Source organism: Eriocheir sinensis, chromosome 22 (genome assembly GCF_024679095.1).
Source record: "Eriocheir sinensis breed Jianghai 21 chromosome 22, ASM2467909v1, whole genome shotgun sequence".
Lineage (NCBI taxonomy): Eukaryota > Metazoa > Arthropoda > Malacostraca > Decapoda > Varunidae > Eriocheir > Eriocheir sinensis.
In genome coordinates, this window is record NC_066530.1 from 2837155 (window position 1) to 2858612 (window position 21458).

The window sequence follows — 21458 nt, forward strand, 5'->3', positions numbered from 1 at the left end:
CAAAAGAGAGGTCAGTTTCTGATATAGAGCTAGGTGTCTTGATACTCTCCCTTGAAAGAGGTCACGTCGTAAGCAGGAGAAAATACTGACAAAGGAAAGCTGTTTCAGGGTTTACCAGTGAAAGGGATGAAAGAACGAATTAAGATGCCGATTAACTCTTGCATAAGGGATTTGGACAGTATAAGGGTGAACTAGATACTGGACGTCGAAGCGGGGCCGCGGGATGGTGGAGATCGAGGCATGCATCAGTTAGCAAGTTCAGAAGAAAAGTCACCCTTAAAATGTTGATAGAAGATAGGAAGAGAGGCAAAAGTGCGGCGGAATTTAAGAGATAGAAGACAATCAGTGATGAGAGGAGGGGAGCTGATAGCACGAAGAGTCCAATAGAGTTGTGTGTGTGTGTGTGTGTGTGTGTGTGTGTGTGTGTGTGTGTGTGTGTGTGCAGCCCTCCCACACATAAGATGCATACTCCATAGAAGTGCGGACATGGCCCCTCCCCATATGGATAGCAGCGGAGGAGGGGGAAAAATCTGGTGGAGACGATACAAAACGCCCTAACTCGAGGAAGCGAGGAGATTTGAGGTTACCGGTTAAAATTTTGAGTTAAGGACAGACCGAAGATGTTTAGTGTAAAAGGTGACAGGTGAATGTTATCGAAGAATATAGGGGAGACTGCATGTGTCGAGTTGACGGATGAAGAAATTGAGTTTTTGAGGCGTTGAAGGACACCAAGTTCTTTTGCCCCATTCAGAAATGATAGTGTCATGATTTCATCATTCAGGGAGTGGCCTGTGGCCGCGGGAGTCCCCGCCATTTTGATTGAGAGAGCGGGAGTAGTCACAAGTCAGCTGGGAAAACTAGAAGGCGGGAGCAGCGAGCTTTTCAAATCAGATTCGTTAATACTGCCAAGGCTGAGCTATGTGTGGGATGCATGACCCACTATGACCAATTGCATGTGTTAGGTTATTAATAAATAACAATCCATAGCCGTTAGGGCGTTTTAGCGTAAGTGTTGCACAGAAAACGAGATGCCGTATGGCGAGAGCTGGCATCTTGACCGCGGAACCCGGCCTGAGCATTGTGGGACCGCCGCCATCTTTCCATCCATCTTCCGCCCAGACTCGGCCGCGAGTACATGTCCCTCGCCCCCTGCCACACCACGTTCTCCATCGTGGGGTTTTCCTGCCTTCTAGTATCCACAATTCCAGAGTGATTGTATACTCAGGTTAAGGGAAGCCGTGGGAGGAAGGAGGGCACGGCGCGTTGCAGTGAGGAACGAGGATTGAAGGAGGACTCCAGGCTCCAGACACGAGGTAGAAGGTGTGGCTTGGCTTCTCCCCACCTGCAGCTAAGTAATCTAATTCCTAGGATATTTTAAGCTAGCTAGCTAGGTTGCTGTGTGCTTGGATTGATTAATTATTCTTAATTTCCAGCGAGTTTCTTAGTTGTTTTCAATAAACTTAAGAGCAGGTTTATCTGGCTTTTGCTTACCCTATGAAAGATATGATTGGTCAGATATTTAAATAAATAAGGACTAGAGGGGCTGTGAGTCTGATAACTTAATTTTCAGTTATTTTATTTTATATTTTTTTATTGCTGGGAATTTACGGGATTTTCGGAAGTCCAGACCTTTCAAGAGCCCCACAGATAGCAAGGTCTGAGCTTAAACATTCTGCAGCGTTTCTTCACACAGCAAACTAAATGTATGAGGATATAGTAGAAAAAGGAAATATCTCGTGGCTTCGACCTCTCCGTATTATACTATAGCTATCGCTCCTAACACCCTCCTAGCTCCTCCTTATTCTTTTCATTCATTATCATCTTTCTCCTTGAAGTTCTCCTCCTCTTAAAATATTAGTCCTTCTCGTTCTCTTTCTCAATTAAGCCTTCGAATCTTCATCCTCATAATCTTCCTCTTCCTTCCTCTCGTCCCCCTCCATCCTCCCCGCCTTCCTCACCATTGTCATCCTGCTCACGCTGAAGAGAGATGGCCACCTCTTTATCTCTGCTGCTCTTGTTCTCTGCCTGGTGCTCTGACAGGACGGGGGCGACGTAGATATTGATGTAATTGAATGAAATGAGCGATAGCCTTTAGAGAAATTAGAAGTGGAGCATTTTAAGTATAGCGAGAATGACTTTAAATGCACGGGAAGGGAGCGATGTGGATATTGATGTGATTGCGTGGAATGAATGATATATTGAAACTGGAAGTAGGGTTAATTATAGCGAAAGTGGCTCCAATTTAATGCCCCAATATATGACAGGTGATGGAGCACTTATAGATAAAGGCATGAATGAATGAAATTAAGTGACTTGAAAGGGGTACCTGAAATATTTGATTACTAAGTGAGGGAAAAAAATGGTGCCGTATGATGGTTCCCGGCATATAATAGGAGCGGCATGTCGGATAGGTGGGTGCAGTGGCCTGAGGAGAGGCAGGGTATGAATGGAAAATAATTAAGAGTCAGAGAGGCTCGATTATAAATGGGACTTTAAAAAGTGGAAAAGCGAAGTAGAAGAAGCAATGAAATATGTAGAATATACTAAATAGGTGGAAGAATGACTCGGAACGAAAGAAGCCCAAAAAACATGAAGGTTTTTTTATGATGAAACTTTATGATGGATGAGAATGCGAGAAACCATGGAGGTTTGCAAGAAATTATAGATGCCGTGCTCAACTCGTCCAGTTCCAGCTGTGGCCGAGCTCTGGAGGACCAACAACGCTCCCCCGTTAATACCGAAAGACAGACTTTTTGCCTATATACCATTCTATTGTGGCATGCTGGGGTGTGGAAATAAACGATACAAGTTCCCCGATAAGTCATTCTACAGACTACCAGCTGTGGACATGAAACAGGAACTTAAGGGAGAGAAAATAACACGAGAATACTGAGGGCAGTCCCGGCAGTGGCTGGCCTTTGGACCGTATTGGCTATACAGGCAGCACCGCACGTGGCCACTCAGTGAACTGTCAAAGCAGTACTTTCCATAGAACTCAAGTTATGTACTAGAGTGCGTCTGAGGCTGCCTCCAGGATACAACCCCTTGGTGCCGCCACCGCTCTAAGCCAACGACTGCATACACTTTACTTCTACCTACCATGGAGAAAAACTGAAATCGGGTAAGAGTGAAGTGTGTGCAGTTATCGGCTTTGGGCCACGGCGGCATCATGGCCGTGTATCCCTGAGACAGCTTCAGACGCACTCTAATCTATAACTTGAACTCTATGGAAAATTCAGCGTGGAGTTGAGTGGCCGGGTTTATTGGGTCGGAAATCGGCAAACATAAAAGGCTGAGTACGATAATCTGGCAACGTTGCTCGGGGGGACCGATTTTTCCAGTGTTTTGGAGTGGGCCGAGTAGCGCATATAAACACAGGTCGGCGCATGCGCAGTAGAGGGGGGAACAGGGGGGAACGTTCAGTCTGCTGGCCGCACGTGGCGTTGCCTGTATAGCCAATACGGTCCATTAACCTGTCGACAGGTTAGCCAGCCACATGACAAGTCAACGAGTCTGCTATAAAAAGAGAACTATACTCTGGGTAGCGACTGCCCTCAGCATTCTGGTGATATCTTCTCTCATTTCAGTCCCTGTATCTTGTCCACAACTGATGGTCTGTAAAATGACTTATCTGGGAACTTGTTCCGTTATATCCACACCCCATCACTGGACAATAGGATAATATTTTGGTAAAAAGTCTGTGTTTTGGTTTCAACGGAGCAGCGTGATGTAATTTGTTGGTCCTCCAGCAGAGCTCTGCGAAGTAAAAGTAACCCCGTTGCGATGTGCGGACACTTATCTCTCATACGACACGGGAGTGGACGAAACGACTTAGAACATGTAATACTAGGATATGAAAAGTATAAAAAAGACAGAATGGAAATGATGCGGGGAATTCTGACTGAGATGGGATGCGAAATGAATGTAGTACTCGAGTGTACAAATGAGTTGCCGTTACAAAGTGAGAAACCTCTCGTCACCTGTGACATCAAGATCAAAATCGTAGCAGACAAGCCGACGACAAACTCGAACACTCCAGCAGAAAAAGAAGAAAACAAGTGTTAGCATCCTCCTCTGACGGGGCTCTGGAGGCCGTGGTCCACAGTCTGTCTAGCCCCTAAACCTGTAAAAACACTCCAGAAGAAGAAGCCGCCGCCTCCGTCATGTCGAGCAAGACGTGGTCTCTCTTCTGGGGCTCGAGCTTCGTGAAGGCGCCGCTGCAGAATGGCGTGGGCCGCTACGTGCAGCAGCTGCAGAGGATAACCTTCAAGTTCTGCAAGACACAGGGAGGCAGCAAGGGCATGAGGTGACACGCCGTACTCTTCTTCATAATATCCAAAATTTTAGTTTCCATTTGCTTTTTAGTGTTTGTTTCTTCTTCCTTGTCACTTGTTGTTGATGGGACGAAGTGTAGACTTTGTAACGGCACTTCTGTCACTGGTATTTTTCACCTGTGTTCTGCTCCTGTACCTATTTTAGTTTCTTTTTCTTGATTCACTTTTTTTTCAAATCCATGTCTGCTCATTGAGGAGACTCAGCTTGGGTCTGGATGAATTTTATGTTTTCCTTTGATGCCCTTTCATGGGTGTTGGATGTGGTAGGGGGTTCACCAGAAAAGGCAGGCACCGTCCGGGAATCGAACTCGGGACCTTCCGCTTGCCGGGCGGACATGCTAACCGTTACACCACGGTCGCCTCTCGGTGAGAACCCACACACCTCCCCCCTAAGGCTCCCCCCCCCGCGCAAGGCCAGTCCGGGGAGTGTGTATCACTGCTGGATCCTACTCACTGCACCATGTTGGATGTGGTAGGGGGTTCACCAGAAAAGGCAGGCACTGCCTGGGAATTGAACCCGGGACCTTCCACTTGCCGGGCGGACATGCTAACCGTTACACCACGGTCGCCTCTCGGTGAGAACCCACACACCTCCCCCTAAGGCCCCCCCCCGCAAGGCCAGTCCGGGGAGTGTGTATCGCTGCTGGATCCTACTCACTGCGCCATCTTGGATGTGGTAGGGGGTTCACCAGAAAAGGCAGGCACCGCCCGGGAATCGAACCAGGGACCTTCCGCTTGCCGGGCGGACGTGCTAACCGTTACACCACGGTCGCCTCTCGGTGAGAACCCACACAATGGGTCTCAATAATAATAACAATGGTGTCTCTTACTACTGCTTGTGAGAAGAGTTACCTTGTGAGAATGTTATACATGCCTGTCTTACAACCTGGGCAGTTGGGCGTGCTAACCGCTGCACCATGATCGGGGGCTTAAAGGACAGCAATTCAAAATGCACAAAATTCTCATGGAAATCTTACTTGAATCTAATGAAAAGTGGAAACAAAGAGGGAAGGATTACAAGAGCCAAGAATACTACCAAAACTTGATGAAGGGGACCTAGCATGGGGGGTTACAAATATATATTCTCCCACCTTTCAACTGCTCCACAGTGTCGGGGTTGGCGCCCCTGACTACGAATCTGTGGGCCTGGGTTAGAATCCCACCTTGGGCAGTTGGCGTTCAGCCCACCCAGCTGTTCATTCTTTCTTGCGCCACTTTCGTGATGGCCGATAAATGGGTGCTTAGGGGAACATGGGAAAGATGAACTGTGGTAACCTGGATGTTGTACTGGCCATGTGTCAGGTTAAGGTTTTTTTCCCACCACAGGCTTAACCCCTCCGCTGCGATTGCCACGGATTTCGCCTTCACTGGTATCCTGGTAACATATACTCCCAGGTCTTTCTCTGCCTCTGTGGTGGATAGTGGAGTGTTTCCCATGTGGTATTGGTATGCTGGAAATCCCCTCCCAAGGTGCATGACTTTACATTTTTCTTCATTGAATTGTAGCAGGCACTTTTTGCTCCACTCCTGTAGCTTCTTGTAGTAGGTCTGCATCTATGGGTCTAAGGGCCAATGGAAGGGAGATGAGCACCGAGGCCACGCGCAGCTGTTGCGTATGCATCCGACTTAGGTACTTTTACTTACAATGGCACTCTGTCTCCCTTGACTTTATGATGTTTGGCAGTTACCTGTTTTTAATGTTTAAGAGTATTATTTATGTTTGTGTGAGAGAATTCTGGAAAAATAAAAAAATACATGCCCTTGTTCTTTATAATTACCAAAGGAGTTAATCATAATCTCTTTTTTTCCATATTAAACCAACTTTGTCTTTACAGGGAATACATCGAGAAGGAGCTGATTGGGTTTGCAAGAGATAACCCCGGAGTTGTTGTTTACGTCAAGCCGCGCCGCCACCGTTCCTCATGCTTAAAGGCAGAGTATTGTAAGTATATGTGCCATGCTGCATCTGAACAGAGAAATGCACCAATAAACACCCTCCTGTTAACACATTAGGTATTGTTTATGTCCCTGCTCTTTAATTCTTCTTTATTGTCACTTGTTGTTGTTGTTGATGGAGTGAAGTATAGCCTTTGTAACAGCACTTCTGTCACTAGTATTTTTCACTATGGGTTATGCTCCTGTATATTAGTTGAACTCTCTCTTTCTGAATTCACTGTCTTTTTTTTCATATCCATATCTGCTAATCTAGGAGACTCTGTTTGGGGTTATATGAATTTTTTGTTTTCCCTTGATGCCCTTTCACATATTTCAATAATGATACAGTAAATGAGCACCACAAATTACTAAACATTCTGCATCATGTAATCCACAGTAATTTTTTGAACCACTAACTTTTTAGAAATTATTCCCTGACATCAATAACTTTTGCCAACAGTAGGTTTAGGACTGTGCTTTTATGCCTTTATAGATTCAGATCCTGTGTTTAGAGGATCTTCAGATTTTTGCACATACCAGACCTCACTCAGTAAAATTTTGGCATGTGCTGTGAACCTTTGAGAGCAATTTATAGCACATTAAAGTCTGACATATATTTAGTGAGCAATGATATTTAACTCTCACATGAATATCACTGATGATACTGGTGATAAGAATTGATAACTGCAACGATTACTGATTTTTTTGGCCTTTATAATCAGTGATAGTGAAAATATGATCCTGTTTTTAGTGAATGGAGGAGAAGAGTACATATCGACACACATGAACACCTGCGAGGATGTACAAAAGTGGGTGGAGTACCTGAGGGGCCGCTCGGGATACCCCACCGAGAGGCTGAGGAAGTACCAACACACCGACCACCCCTCCATCCAAGGACCCTGGACCCCCTGGACGCACCAACACCCCAGCCTCAACCTCAAGGACTACCCCTGTGTTAGTGGTCTTGCCATTTTATTTTTTCTAAAGGAGGCAACTCAAGTATATATTGCTGCCCCAACAGAGATGATAGTTGAAGTAATACATTCTGTTCAAAATTTCTCTGCTTTTATTCCTATTATTATTGCTGTTAAAAGTAATGTATCAACTCAGAGGCACCTATTACCCCCTAGTATCATTCCCATTTAAACCAAAGGGGATCATTATAGCTTTTAAATGTAAGGTATGAGCTCATAAACTACTTTTACTCTTTATTGTTATGCTCAATGACTAGCCCTGTGTTAGTGGTCTCATCACTTTTTTTTCTAAAGGATGCAGCTCAAGGGAAAAGAGAGAGAAAAAAAAAGATACAAAAAAATGCTGTTGTGCTGCTCCCATAGAGATGATGGTTGATGTAATCCACTCTTTTGGTTTCTTCTCTGCATCTATTACCAGAGCCATAGAATAGGAGAGCTTGCCCAACTTCATCATTTAGGGGAGCTTGGCCAACTTCATCAAATAGGAGAACTTGGCCAACTTCATCAAATAGGAGAGCTTGGCCAACTTCATCAAATAGGAGAGCTTGGCCAACTTCATCAAATAGGAGAGCTTGGCCAACTTCATCAAATAGGAGAGCTTGGCCAACTTCATCAAATAGGAGAGCTTGGTCAGCTTCATCAAATAGGAGCCAACTTCATCAAATAGGAGAGCTTGGCCAACTTCATCAAATAGGAGAGCTTGGCCAACTTCATCAAATAGGAGAGCTTGGCCAACTTCATCAAATAGGAGAGCTTGGTCAACTTCATCAAATAGGAGAGCTTGGCCAACTTCATCAAATAGGAGAGCAGCCAACTTCATCAAATAGGAGAGCTTGGCCAACTTCATCAAATAGGAGAGCTTGGTCAACTTCATCAAATAGGAGAACTTGACCAACTTCATCAAATAGGAGAGCTTGGCCAACTTCATCAAATAGGAGAGCTTGGCCAACTTCATCAAATAGGAGAGCTTGGTCAACTTCATCAAATAGGAGAACTTGACCAACTTCATCAAATAGGAGAGCTTGGCCAACTTCATCAAATAGGAGAGCTTGGTCAACTTCATCAAATAGGAGAGCTTGACCAACTTCATCAAATAGGAGAGCTTGGCCAACTTCATCAAATAGGAGAGCTTGGCCAACTTCATCAAATAGGAGAGCTTGGCCAACTTCATCAATAGGAGAGCTTGACCAACTTCATCAAATAGGAGAGCTTGGCCACCTTCATCAATAGGAGAGCTTGGGCAACTTCATCAAATAGGAGAGCTTGGCCAACTTCATCATATAGGGGAGCTTGGCCAATTTCATCAAATAGGAGAGCTTGGCCAACTTCATCAAATAGGAGAGCTTGACCAACTTCATCAAATAGGAGAGCTTGGCCAACTTCATCAAATAGGAGAACTTGACCAACTTCATCAAATAGGAGAGCTTGGCCAACTTCATCAAATAGGAGAACTTGACCAACTTCATCAAATAGGAGAGCTTGGCCAACTTCATCAAATAGGAGAGCTTGGCCAACTTCATCAAATAGGAGAGCTTGGCCACCTTCATCAAATAGGAGAGCTTGGCCAACTTCATCAAATAGGAGAACTTGACCAACTTCATCAAATAGGAGAGCTTGACCAACTTCATCAAATAGGAGAGCTTGGCCAACTTCATCAAATAGGAGAGCTTGACCAACTTCATCAAATAGGAGAGCTTGGCCAACTTATCAAATAGGAGAGCTTGACCAACTTCATCAAATAGGAGAGCTTGGCCAACTTATCAAATAGGAGAGCTTGACCAACTTCATCAAATAGGAGAGCTTGGCCAACTTCATCATATAGGGGAGCTTGGCCAATTTCATCAAATGGGAGAGCTTGACCAACTTCATCAAATAGGAGAGCTTGGCCAACTTCATCAAACAGGAAAGCTTGACCAACTTCATCAAATAGGAGAGCTTGGCCAACTTCATCAAATAGGAGAGCTTGACCAACTTCATCAAATAGGAGAGCTTGGGCAACTTCATCAAATAGGAGAGCTTGGCCAACTTCATCAATAGGAGAGCTTGGCCAACTTATCAAATAGGAGAGCTTGACCAACTTCATCAAATAGGAGAGCTTGGCCAACTTCATCAAATAGGAGAGCTTGGCCAACTTCATCAAATAGGAGAGCTTGACCAACTTCATCAAATAGGAGAGCTTGACCAACTTCATCAAATAGGAGAGCTTGGCCAACTTTATCAAATAGGAGAGCTTGGCACACTTCATCAAATAGGAGAGCTTGGCCAACTTCATCAAATAGGAGAACTTGACCAACTTCATCAAATAGGAGAGCTTGACCAACTTCATCAAATAGGAGAGCTTGGCCAACTTCATCAAATAGGAGAGCTTGGCCAACTTCATCAAATAGGAGAGCTTGGCCAACCTCATCAATAGGAGAGCTCGGCCAACTTCATCAAATAGGAGAGCTCGGCCAACTTCATCAAATAGGAGAACTTGGCCAACTTCATCAAACAGGAGAGCTTGACCAACTTCATCAAATAGGAGAACTTGACCAATTTCATCAAATAGGAGAGCTTGACCAACTTCATCAAATAGGAGAGCTTGGCCAACTTCATCAAATAGAAGAGCTTGGCCAACTTCATCAAATAGGAGAGCTTGACCAACTTCATCAAATAGGAGAACTTGGCCAACTTCATCAAATAGGAGAGCTTGACTAACTTCATCAAATAGGAGAATTTGACCAACTTCATCAAATAGGAGAGCTTGACCAACTTCATCAAATAGGAGAGCTTGGCCAACTTTATCAAATAGGAGAGCTTGGCCAACTTCATCAAATAGAAGAGCTTGGCCAACTTCATCAAATAGGAGAGCTTGACCAACTTCATCAAATAGGAGAACTTGGCCAACTTCATCAAATAGGAGAGCTTGACCAACCTCATCAAATAGGAGAGCTTGGCCAACTTCATCAAATAGGAGAGCTTGGCCAACTTCATCAAATAGGAGAGCTTGGCCAACTCCATCAAACAGGAAAGCTTGGCCAACTTCATCAATAGGAGAGCTTGGCCAACTTCATCAAATAGGAGAGCTTGGCCAACTTCATCAAATAGGAGAACTTGACCAACTTCATCAAATAGGAGAGCTTGGCCAACTTCATCAAATAGGAGAGCTTGGCCAACTTCATCAAATAGGAGAACTTGACCAGCTTCATCAAATAGGAGAGCTTGGCCAACTTCATCAAATAGGAGAGCTTGGCCAACTTCATCAAATAGGAGAGCTTGACCAACTTCATCAAATAGGAAAGCTTGGCCAACTTCATCAAATAGGAGAGCTTGGCCAACTTAATCAAATAGGAGAGCTTGGCCAACTCAATCAAATAGGAGAGCTTGACCAACTTCATCAAATAGGAGAGCTTGGCCAACTTCATCAAATAGGAGAGCTTGACCAACTTCATCAAATAGGGGAGCTTGACCAACTTCATCAATAGGAAAGCTTGACCAACTTCATCAAATAGGAGAACTTGACCAACTTCATCAAATAGGAGAACTTGACCAACTTCATCAAATAGGAGAGCTTGGCCAACTTCATCAAATATAGGAGAGCTTGGTCATCTTCAACAATAGGCTTTTTTTGTGCTCTAGATATCACCAGAATCTCATAGAAGTACCTTGAGCCCAAAAAACAGTGTTGTACCAGATTCAGTTTAAATTTCGATAGCTCTTTTAGTGTCAACATGGTGCCTGTGATAAGGGTGACCAAACTTACCTATTCTGACCCTCTCTATTACCTTTGTTACTGCTATTAAATGTGATGTATTAGCTCAAAGGTAGGGTAGCTGTTTCCCCCTTCTGCAATGACTTTTTAAACCAAGGGGGACTATTTTTGCTACTATAGGGGAATCAGTGGGTGACATGAGTGGAGGGTAGATGATGGATGGATGAAGGACAGGGTGGGGTGTAGATGTAATGTATCAGGTCAAAAACTGCATTTACCCCCTGACTTCTTTTTCTTCTGGTTTCATGTCTATTTTCCCTTATGGAGTTGGACGGGCTATGAGTCTCTCCCACTCGATGATCAACTTTCTTTTGTTTTCCTCCACACTGTCTCCAGGTCTTCCAAGAGGGCTTATTATTGCTATGAAGCATAATATATCAGCTCTGAGACTGCTTTTACCCCTCACTGTTATGCCCATTCAAACTACTGGACAAGGAGGTCAGATAAACTAGAGCCCAATGTGAAGGGATGTTCTCTTACCAGATGTAGGTTCTCCACTTGCCTTGTGTCAGTCTTCATTACTAATCTCTGGTTCTTACTGTTCCTGCTGCTGTTTTGAGTTCAATTTCAAGCTAAGATATTTTTACCCCTGCCTGTGTTTGTTCCTTTCTTTCATTTTTTATTCTTTCCTCTTTCCTTTCTTTACATACCCACTCTGCATATGTAGGAAAGAGGAAGTTTTTAGTCATTAAACTTCCCTTTGTTTGTTCCTTTCTTTTCTCTCCATTCATTTTTTCATTTGTCCTTCTTTCCTTTTTCCTTACCTATCTACCTACTTGTCTTCCTCCCTCCCTCCTCAACAGGTATACAGTACAAACATCTGTCTCTCATTGCAGGAAGAGTTATCAGCCACCCATCAGACAGACCAGACAGCCACACAAAAGTTGGTGGAGTTATTTGAACAACAGAAGCTGAGAGAAGGAGCAGAGAAGACCTCCACCACCTCCTCCTCCTCTTCATGATGCTTCCTGGCCTCTCCCTCACAAGCTTCCCCTTAAACTCACCTCTGTATATAGTGTTTTGTGTCATGACTGCATAAAGCTGTAGAATGAAAGAGTTGTTGTAATTCTCGTTTTTCTTGCCTTTCCCAGCTTATCACTCCTTCTTTCATTTTTGTTTTTATGTCCTTATTTTCCCTATTGTAGAACCTTTAGTTGGTTGAGTTCCTTCAGCGTTGAACTCGCTCACTCACGTTCTACACTAATGTGGGTCCAGTCCAGTCCAGTCCAGTAGTAGGCGTGGGATTGCCTTTGAAATGGCTCCCACTTATGACTTGTTCTTGATTGTTGATTGGCGTTGTTATTGCCACTGTGTACTGTGGATCAGCATCAGTATAAATATTGCGTAGCTCTTTTGGTGACAACACGGTGCCTGTGATAAGGGTGACCGAACACCTATTCCCTTGTACTGTGACCTGTAAAATGGCCTTGGTTATCAGCTGATCCATGTAAGCAAACTGCCTAAGTCACTTTTTTGCAATTTTCAGATTTTTGGCTAGAACAATTTTTTTTATCATGTGGTGCACCCACTGATATATTGCCTTTGTTATTCTAGGGTGTGTGTTCTAAAATTCACTTCACTTTTTTGCCCATGATATGAAAATTTAAAAATCGAGACTATTTTGCAAAAAGTAGAAAAATTACTTATTCAGTTTGCTTTTGAAGGTGTATTTTTTAAAGTGTTTTATTGAGTACAGACTAGTCATCAGTAGTTACATCAATGAAAACATCAAAATAAGGCCCAAACTGCAAGCAATATGGAAATACCCAGGAACAGCTATTCCCTAAGAGTTGAGAAATGTGTATCTTCCTTTGAACATACTCTTCCACTTGTGAGTGGGGACCATGTTTCTGGCAGCTCTCCTCCACCCTGCCTGATCATACCCAACATGCTCTGACAGCTGTAAATTTGGGCGGCTTTTCCGATACCCTACGCCCCTGTCCACCCAGCAGTGAATGGGTACCAGGTATTAATCGGGGGTTGTGTCCTGTCTCCTTGGATCTGTTCTCTTCTCCTATAATTCCTTTCCCTTCTGTCTCTCTCCGGCTTATGACCACAGATGTTGCGCCGACTAAACAAAACTTTCTACTTTTTCAGACAGCTGTTTTTCTATCTCTCCAATTCTCCTCCACTCTACTGACCCTTTTCACTGGTGGCCTCCCTTGATACCACCTCCTGCAATCCTCCTCTCATACACCCTTCACAAAGTCATCCTTGTTCACTCATTATCACACTCCCTTTCATAATTCTCTATAATGCTGTTTCTTATACATTACTTGACCTCCATCCTCTCACACTTCCTTTCACAATTCTCCATAGTGCTGTTTCTTATACATTCCTTGACCTTCATTCTCTCTCACTCCTTTCATACTGTTTCTTATACATTCCTTGACCTCCATCCTCTCACACTCCCTTTCATAATTCTCCATAATGCTGTTTCCTGTACTTGATCTCCATTCTCTCACACTTCATTTTTCCCAATGCATCAGTTATACCTGTCAACCTTTCACTGCGCTCTTTCCTTCATCATCCTCCAGGCTCTCATGCTTACAAGAGGAGGATGACTATCGGTGCAGAGGAGGATGACTAAAATGATTCAGGGGTTGAGAAACTTGCCATACGAGGAAAGACTCAAACAGTTAAACTTGCATTCTCTAGAAAGGCGAAGGGTGCGTGGAGACATGATCGAGGTTTATAAATGGATGAAGGGCTTTAATAAGGGAGACATTCATAAGGTTTTGTTGGTAAGAGAACCGGGTAGGACACGAAGTAACGGGTTTAAACTGGATAAATTCAGATTCAACAGGGACACAGGCAAAAATTGGTTTACTAACAGGGTGGTGGATGAGTGGAATGAAACAAGGCTAGTAAGTCATGTGGTGAGTGCCAATACAATTGTCACATTCAAAAATAGACTAGATAAATTCATGGACAGCGATATTAGGTGGGGTTAGATACACGGGAGCTTAGGGTCAAAGGAGCTGCCTCGTACAGGCCTACCGGCCTCTTGCAGACTCCTGCGTTCTTATGTTCTTATGTTCTTTATTATGGTGGATAGCTTTAGTTAGAGCGTTTGTCGGAGCATGATGGAACGCCTTGACAGACTGAGTAGTGGACAATGCTGGGTAAGACTTGACCTTCTGATGAGCATTTAAGCTTAAATTAATGACTGAGGACGATGATAATATGCGTCTGTAGCTCCAGGAAAGTGAAATAAATAAATAGATAAATAAAATAAACATTGAAAGTGAAAGGAGTAAAAAAACACTAATAAACTCGAATCTTTGTTAACTTTGTCTGATGCAAAAGCACGAGTTTGGTATTAGAATTGAAGGTAAAGTTGGGGGTATGGGCCGAGATTCGTACCCGGGCCCACGGATTCGTAGCTAGGCGCGCTAATCACTAGACCACGGAGTCGTCTGATTAATTAAAATTGGCGCCAAGAAATCAGTCTACGGTAACGTATATTTTTAAAGAAGTATAATTTCATAGGCTAAATCACAACTCCCAACGGTGAATTATATACAAGTAATCCTACATAAGAAATCATTATAGAAACAAAATCAAACGATAGACATCAAAATTATAGGCCCGTTCCCTCTTCCCGCGACCTCGTCCTTTGCCCTCATTAACAGAGATTGTTGTACTCAAAACTATATTTATCAGTTTCAGATCCAAAACTGTCATACCCACATAAAGAACCACATAGAGTTAAAATTATTGTAGAAACTGTTAACTACTGATGTTTTACACAACTGTTATGAGCCAGAAACCGGAAATATACGATGTGCTGAGTACGAAAATCTGGTAACGTTGCCTGAGCCTCTGTTGTAGGAATTAGCTCGCAGCGGCAAAATAACTCGCAGAGAAGGGTTCAGCCTGGTTACTTTTTTCCATACTTCACTCACCGCTATCGTTAACTTGTCCTGTTTTGGCTCCAATACGTGGCACTAACGTCAGAGCAACACTTTTAATCAAGAAATGGCTTTATAACAAACGAATAGGGCAGATTTTATAAAGAATTACCCCACGATGATGTTCACTCAGTTCTTGCTTGTTTAGTCTGTTGGTTTAGTGTGTTGTTGTCTTGCGGGTAATATCAACCGTCACTAAGATCACAAACTATAACAAAACCAGGCAGATTAATATGTTTTCCTGCTGTGTAGTCCCCAGCGCGCATGCGTGGTGGACAGCAGAGCGACTTATTTCTGTGGGGAGGTATTTCTCGCAGGCGCCTCCTTTCCTTTCCTTGAGGCCTCTCCCTCAGTGACGCAAGAGGACGGCGGCCACCCATCTCTTATTTCAGGTGAGTAAGACACGACCCAGCCACCCCACATGACCCAGACTCACGCAGGGCACTCATGAATAAACACACTGATAGTACCGAGGTAATGGGGGCGGAGAAACTCTGGGAAATGGGTGAAAATGGCATAGATATGTGAGGCATTTGACAGCTGGAGCAGGGCCCGAGCCGTGCCCACGTGTCCCCGGGCTGCGGGGCGGCGCCAGGGTCCCCAGGGCACCGCGGCGCCCCAGGGTGTCCTGTGGCCCCCGGGAGTGAGCAGGAGTGATAAGGTGGCCCGGGGAGGCTCAGAAGTGTCTGTGTGTGGAGTGAAAGTAAGGGCGGTCGGGGCGGGTGGCCTCTCGGGCACTGTGCTAAATTTGTCTGAAGGAACCCGAGTGTGTCGCGGTGTGCAGCATCCTGAAGGAACCAGAGTGTCTGATGTTGGAGAGGAGGTAGCCACCTCTTGGGAAGTTAATATTTACACTGGATTCTTTTTTTTATGTTCCCTGAAGGCAGTGCACTATTGAATGACTTCCAGAAAATAGAAGGGGAGGTCAAGGAGGGAAACCCACCCACTAGTGGGATTGAGGGGGAAAAGCCCCCATTAAGTAAGTGATGGCCATTCAATAAAGAGACTGAAACACTCGCCTACAAATAACGATAAATGGCAAGGCAGCTCTGAAACATAGGCCGGACTGAAAGGGGGTGAATGGGGCCGAAGTCCCCCCCATTAGGTAGGTTAAGTTAGGTTAGGTTATTTTATGTTTATTCTGTATGTGGTGTGGGCTGGTGGAAATATGCAGCACAGGACAGGATGGGAAGGGGCGGTTGCAGGGGTGGTCCACTACACTGGCCGGTGATAATGGGTGGAGCAGGGCGGCAGTGGGTGCACTCACCTCAGGTATTGAAAAGTCAATCATTTTGTGATTTCTGGAAAGTAAAACTATCTCCATAATAAAATACATCTTATTTTACCCTGAAATACATGATATGCCTCGTGCTACACCATTGGTGGTTATCACTGTCAGTCTGTGGGTGTACTTCTGGAATTTTACCATGGATAGTAATGTCACTGCTTAAATAGTAACCTATCATGGTAACAGTATTAGACCAGAAACAGTGGTGCTGCTCAGCTTCACAATGTCGTATACAGGTAATTCTAGATTTACGCGAGTATTGTATCCTTGAAGAGGCCGCGTAAATCAAAAACAATGTAAATCAAACAAGAGGTAGGTATCTATCAAAAAATAAATATTCACTTCATTCAGTGGAGAGAGAGAGAGAGTGAGAGAGAGTATCCATATCACCGAGATATCCACTCAGGCACTCAGTGTCAGCCTCACTCGTGTGAGGAAGAAATGAGGGACACCATGAGCGACTGGCTAGTATTGGTACCGGTACCGAGCAGTCTGGTACTGGCACCGTACCGTATAGCTGGTACCGGTACCTGCCCACCCTTATTGTTGAGTAGCGTGGGTTCTATATTGTTGTTCAAGTGGCGCGCGGGAAGAACTGAGCTCAGCTGTGTGGCTGCGGCGCCGTGTGAGTCCAGTTGCGTGAGACATATGGTGGCCACTCCATAAAATGTCGCATATAAGTGAAAAAACATGTAAACTAAACTTTTATTTGGATTTTGGACCCCGCATTATTTAAAAAATGCGTAAACCAAACTCGCGTATATCGAGTTACCTGTATAGGTATGTATTTTGTGATGGTCTTTTTTTAGATTTTTATTCAAGTTCTTTTCGTCATTCAATATTCGATACCTCATTAAAATTAACATATGGTAGTTATTTTCATATGCAAACTGTCCTGAAAAAAGTATGTCATTAAATACATGTTAACCTTCACTATTAAGAGTCCTACATAATAGGACTGCATCAATCTTATTTCCTCTACTTCCATCCTTCCCCTCAACATATTTAGTAAATTTTTATTTTGGTAGTGTAGGTTACTATCCCCTGGCCCAAAGCAGTTGGGGTTTGTTATTTTTTTATGATATTCTGTAGAACTCGGTTTTATACCTTAACTCATTCTAAAAATATATTTATTGATTTTGGATTGTTGAGGCTGAAGAGAAATATTCATTACTTAATATAGATTTACTGACATACAAAAATGTGGAAATATTGAGCAAAAATTCTTATGGACAAAAACACTTGAAGGTTGAAGCAGGGACTTTTGTGTATTTGAAACTGCCACACACTGTGTGCTGGTCAGCCTACCCCCTCCCCCTCCCAGGCTACTTCAGGATGTAATCACATCCCTGACAAAAGGAATTTCTTTAACAGATTCTGCTCTTATTTAAATTACCTAATTATGGCACTATTAAAGCTGAAAAGTGGGCAATAGTCTTTGTTGATCATTAGTTAACCTGCAAATATTATTGGTAGTAAGTCTTGATAGGGAATTTAACAAAGAGGATCCAACCCTAATATAAGCATTATTTATTATTTATTTCAGTTCTGCTCATAAAATTTACCTAATTATGGCACATGGCATTATTAAAACTGTTGGTGGATAATAAGTAGTCTATGATGATCATTAACTAACCCATGGATCTTGTTGATAAGTCTTTATAGGGAATTAAAAAAGAAGGTTCCATCTGTATTGATAATCCTTATGTATTGCAGTTGCTGCCTGCCACTTCCAGCACCTCACCAAGATGCCGCCCCGCAAGAAGCAAGATGACAACGAGAAGCAGACTCGTATTGCCATCGTCAACACAGAGAAATGCAAGCCCAAGCGATGCCGGCAGGAGTGCAAGAAGTCGTGCCCTGTGGTGCGCATGGGGAAGCTCTGCATTGAGGTGACGCCGAACGACAAATTGGCATCCATCAGTGAGGAGCTCTGCATTGGCTGCGGCATCTGCGTCAAGAAGTGCCCGTTCGAGGCCATCATGATCATCAACCTCCCAAGTAACCTGGAGAAGGAGACGGTCCACCGCTACAACAAGAACTCCTTCAAGCTCCACCGCCTGCCTGTGCCACGCCGAGGGGAAGTCCTGGGGCTGGTCGGCACAAATGGTATTGGCAAGTCCACTGCCCTCAAGATTCTCGCCGGTAAGCTCAAGCCTAACCTGGGGCAGTTCGCCGACCCACCAGACTGGACTGACATCCTGACCTACTTCCGCGGCAATGAACTCCAGAATTATTTCACGCGTATCTTAGAGGACGATCTGAAGGCAATCATCAAGCCGCAGTACGTCGACCAGATCCCCAAGGCAGTGAAGGGAGCTGTCAAGGACCTGCTAAACAAAAAGAACGACCTGGGAAATATGGAGGACATCCTTACTGCTCTTGACCTGCGTGCTGTCCTGGGGCGTAACATTGAGGATCTGTCTGGTGGGGAGCTCCAGCGCTTCGCCATCGCCATGGTGTGCATCCAGAATGCTAATATTTACATGTACGATGAACCGTCTTCGTACCTTGATGTAAAGCAGCGTCTGAATGCCTCCCGGGCTATACGTTCCATGGTGAGGGCCGACAACTATGTGGTTGTGGTGGAGCACGACCTGGCTGTCCTCGACTACCTCTCGGACTTCATCTGTTGCCTCTATGGCCAGCCAGGAGCTTACGGGGTGGTCACTGTGCCCTTCTCCGTGCGTGAGGGGATCAACGTGTTCCTCGATGGGTTTGTCCCGACAGAGAACCTGCGATTTAGGGAGGAATCGCTCACGTTCAAGGTCTCAGATCAGTTGAGCGAGGAGGAGATCAAGCGCATGTGTCGGTTCAAGTACCCATACATGACCAAGAAGATGGGGGACTTCCAGCTGACAGTGGAGGCCGGAAACTTCACTGACTCGGAGATCATGGTGCTGCTCGGAGAAAATGGGACTGGCAAGACGACCTTCATCAGGATGTTGGCCGGGCGGCTGGACCCTGATGAGGGCAAGTCAGAGCTGCCGGAGCTGCACATCTCCTACAAGCCGCAGAAGATCAGCCCCAAGAGCCAGTCAACCGTGCGGCAGCTCCTCCACGACAAGATTAGAGATGCGTACATCCATCCGCAGTTTGTGACGGACGTGATGAAGCCCATGAAGATTGAGGAGCTGATGGACCAGGAGGTGCAGCATCTATCTGGAGGTGAGCTGCAGCGAGTTGCCCTCACACTCTGTTTAGGAACGCCAGCGGAAGTCTACCTGGTTGATGAGCCCTCGGCGTACCTGGACTCCGAGCAGCGTCTAGCGGCCGCCAAGGTCATCAAGCGGTACATCATGCACGCCAAGAAGACGGCTTTTGTTGTAGAGCACGACTTCATCATGGCAACCTACCTGGCAGATCGTGTCATTGTGTTTGAGGGATTGCCGTCCATCAAAACCACCGCCAACACTCCCCAGACCCTCGTGTCTGGCATGAACAAGTTCCTGGAGATGCTGGGGATTACTTTCCGCCGTGACCCTAACAACTTCCGGCCGCGCATCAACAAAGATGCCAGCCAGAAGGACACCGAGCAGAAGAGTTCTGGCAACTACTTCTTCCTCGACATAGATGGGAAGGGGGAGGGTAAACAGAACTGAGGGTCGCCGTAGTGGTGTCTGGCGATATTTTTGAAGTGCAGCCCCGGCCCACGGCCATTAAATTTGAGCCACGCAGTGCTAAGCTAAAGTGGAGAAAGGAAGGTATGAAGGAAGGCAGTTGGGTGTGTGCGTGTGTGTGTTTTTCATGGTTCATGGTTCATCTCAAATTACCATCATTAGTCAGAGGAGGGAGAGAAGGCTTTCTGCTGCTGCTGCACCCTGCCCATCCCCCGTGGCCTCCCAATAGAATCAATAGATGTTATATATTGGCAAACTACTCTCATGTGTTTTAGTTGGTTAACTTAATTTTGCTAAGATCTCTAAACCTGGCACCAGTATTGTCAGGTGAATGGCTTCTAAATGTCCTTGTCATCCAGCTTTGCTAAAGCCCCAATGGGGAAGACTAGAAGAGTAACCTGTCATTATGTCCTTCACTTGTCTTGGTGTTGGGTGAGCTCTGCTGGCTCCCACCTTTGTCTCAGTGGCTTGAGGCGAAGGTGCTCTTTTAAATCAATTAGGGACCTGTATATTGGTAATGGTTTTTCAAGGGATCACTTCAGTATGACATACATATATATCTAGGTACAGTAGTTATTCAGTATTTGTTATTGTTGACATTTCTTTCAATTTATCCTGACAATCCATGTTTCAAGGTAGATCCTCTTCACTTTGCAATGATGTGCTGTCATTGTAGACAAATTATTTTTACCGTTTGCCTGTGGAAGCAAGTATAAGGTATGTAACAACACTGGCTCCACCAATGTTTTAAAGCAGAAATAATTATAGTATTTTGAGTACAATTGTAGGTTAGTCTTGGGAGCCACGGTATAGTGATGGGCAGGCCCCACGAGGGACACGCCAGGGCCTGGTGTCGCCGGCGGGCAGTAGCCCCTCTAAGCTGGGAAAGCATTAGGGCTGATTTGTTTTGGTACTTTTCACCTTGCATTCCAGACCCTCCCAATAGGTAGCAGTGCCACTCCTTCCTCTGGCTTCATCTCACTTCATCCATCTGTACCACCATTCCACAGCCTTGCATCCTGTTCTGTGTGTGAGGGATGTACCACTACTTAAGGCTCTGTACCCATTCCACGGCCTTCATCCTGTGCTGTGTGTAAAGGACATACCCCAACACAAAACTATCCATTCAGAAGGGATGAGTCAGTGAATAGCAGTCAAGAAAAGATGTCCCAAGATGTCAGCCACCAAAGTACACTTGCCTGCAAGGGCCTGTGACTTCTTTTAATAATGCCCTATGGCTTTAAGGTGGCTGGTTGGTTTGTTATAACTTTGCTATCTCTGCCTTACCTTGCTCAGCTGTGACCACCAAAGCTCAGCACATTGGGCACGGGGCAGTGATATCAATATACAGCAAAAGATTTAAAGTCTTACTTCGCAACAAGGTTTTGGTCCACAGCAGGTTTTGTGGTCAGTGTTTCCTGAGATCAGCCAACTTACCCTCAGGTGATATAAGGTTCGGGTGGTTTCAAGATCATTTCATATTGCTGACCTGAGAAGTCTGTTGGTCACCAAGATTACCTACATTTGTTACATGTTACTATTGGTTTTCCTATGAATGTGAATAACAATAACAAAACTTGAATCATACCTTGGATATTTTCATTGTCAAGAATATCTATTTTTGCCATTTCTCCTTGTGCTT

At 44.7% G+C, this 21458-nt stretch overlaps 2 protein-coding genes and 1 non-coding gene across 5 annotated transcripts; 2 read left to right on the plus strand and 1 right to left on the minus strand.

Annotated features, from left to right (window-relative positions):
• Nucleotides 1-3883: 3883 nt before the first annotated feature.
• LOC127001939 (39S ribosomal protein L43, mitochondrial-like) lies at nucleotides 3884-12060 on the plus strand. Its single transcript, XM_050867204.1, has 4 exons — nucleotides 3884-4306; nucleotides 6170-6276; nucleotides 7021-7223; nucleotides 11831-12060. Exons 1-4 carry the CDS (start codon nucleotides 4164-4166, stop codon nucleotides 11954-11956), a joined length of 579 nt encoding a protein of 192 aa, XP_050723161.1. The 5' UTR covers nucleotides 3884-4163; the 3' UTR covers nucleotides 11957-12060.
• Trnaa-ggc (transfer RNA alanine (anticodon GGC)) lies at nucleotides 5034-5108 on the minus strand. The gene has a single exon. It is a non-coding gene; the product is annotated as a tRNA-Ala (tRNA).
• Nucleotides 12061-15162: 3102 nt separating the features above from the next.
• LOC127001940 (protein Pixie-like) lies at nucleotides 15163-21403 on the plus strand. Of its 3 annotated transcripts, none has more exons than XM_050867206.1 (2): nucleotides 15163-15300; nucleotides 17913-21403. In XM_050867206.1, the coding sequence occupies exon 2, from the start codon at nucleotides 17945-17947 to the stop codon at nucleotides 19796-19798; it is 1854 nt and encodes a 617-aa protein (XP_050723163.1). In that variant the 5' UTR covers nucleotides 15163-15300; nucleotides 17913-17944; the 3' UTR covers nucleotides 19799-21403. The 3 variants fall into 3 exon arrangements, with proteins under 3 accessions (XP_050723163.1, XP_050723164.1, XP_050723162.1); XM_050867207.1 differs by lacking the exon at nucleotides 15163-15300 and adding an exon at nucleotides 15592-15611; XM_050867205.1 differs by lacking the exon at nucleotides 15163-15300 and adding an exon at nucleotides 15859-16013.
• Nucleotides 21404-21458: the final 55 nt, after the last annotated feature.